At 36.1% G+C, this 1,232-nt stretch overlaps 1 protein-coding gene across 1 annotated transcript in view; it reads left to right on the top strand.

The window, feature by feature from the left end:
* The window catches only part of LOC103907797 (putative RNA-binding protein Luc7-like 2), a 30,283-nt gene that overhangs the window by 19,106 nt on the left and 9,945 nt on the right, over positions 1-1,232 (top strand). The window contains exon 8 of the mRNA XM_009290042.1: positions 750-779. Coding sequence (XP_009288317.1) covers positions 750-779 — 30 coding nt within the window. The remainder of the gene's footprint in view (positions 1-749; positions 780-1,232) is intronic.

The raw sequence follows: 1,232 nt of genomic DNA, 5'->3' as shown, positions 1-1,232 counted from the left end.
GGGAAGTGGTGGAGTCCCCATCCCTGGAGGTATTTAAAAGACGTGTAGATGAGGCACTTAGGGATATGGTTTAGTGGGCATGGTGGTGTTGGGTTGACGGTTGGACTCGATGATCTTAGAGGTCTTTTCCAACCTCAATGATTCTATGATTCTATGATTCTATAAGTGAGTTTCTAACATGTTAGATGTTAGATATTTACTTTACAGATGTTAGAAATTTTCCTTATTGGAAGTAGTTGAATGTATGACTCTGGAAAGTAATTCCCTGTTCTTCTATGAAGTAGTTGCTTCCAGGCTTTGTGGGGCTAGAGTGGAATGGAATCTGAACTGCAGTTCTCCTGACATGTCAGCTTCAGAGGTTAACAATGTAAACTTTGAAATCTGTTGCAGTCTGATAATACGTGCCTGACAAGAAATAAGGGAGTACTGACTTGAACTGTAAGCTTTTTCTGTGGGAGGGGTGGGAATAAAAAAGCAGATTAGATATTATTTCGGGTTTGCAGCATGGTGGGCTCAAAAATAAATAAAAAAATCCCACCACAACACAAAACAGTTGTCAGAGGGATGTGTTTCCTGGTAAATATGTTACAAAGATGTTAACATCAAATAAAAGGCCTTTAAATAATTGCTAGTAAAATAAGAAATACAATAACAGGTCAACTAGTTTGGTTTATTATTACTAAATTGTACTTTATTTGATAATAAGATTCTGTAAGAAAAACTGATTTAATATTTTCCATTTATTTCAGGTCCAGATCCCACAGCAAGCATACCAAAAGGTATATAAATCTGCAGACAAGAATACCATCAGTGAAGCCATCCTTTCAAAAGCGGGAACATTATGTTTGTCTAGCACTATTAGATTAAGATGTCCATCTTTACAGACAAAGCATTCTGTTACATAGTCATCTCTCTGTGTGTTTATACAGTATTTATCACCATGCTACTGAGTTTATAAGTGTATGTCTATTTTGTGGCTACTACAATGCAACTTTTTGTCCCAAACAACACTTGGAACACAGAGAATTGCTCTTCCTTCAAAACAGAAGCTTGTGGTTAATACCTTTTGGTGAAAACCCATGTTTTTAAAATCCGAAGAACCAGGTTAACTGTCAATAGATGACCCATCAATAGTACAAGTTTTCTTCCTGAGCTACATAGTCGAAGGTCACCAGTGAGGTATTATTGCAGAGTGATTTTAAAAAAAAAAAAAAAAGGAAAGAAAACCATGA

The sequence above is a fragment of the Aptenodytes forsteri genome, unplaced genomic scaffold (genome assembly GCF_000699145.1).
Source record: "Aptenodytes forsteri isolate BGI_AS27 unplaced genomic scaffold, ASM69914v1 Scaffold284, whole genome shotgun sequence".
NCBI lineage: Eukaryota > Metazoa > Chordata > Aves > Sphenisciformes > Spheniscidae > Aptenodytes > Aptenodytes forsteri.
Note: the sequence above shows the minus strand (reverse complement) of the source record. Positions and strands in the feature narration are given on the sequence as shown.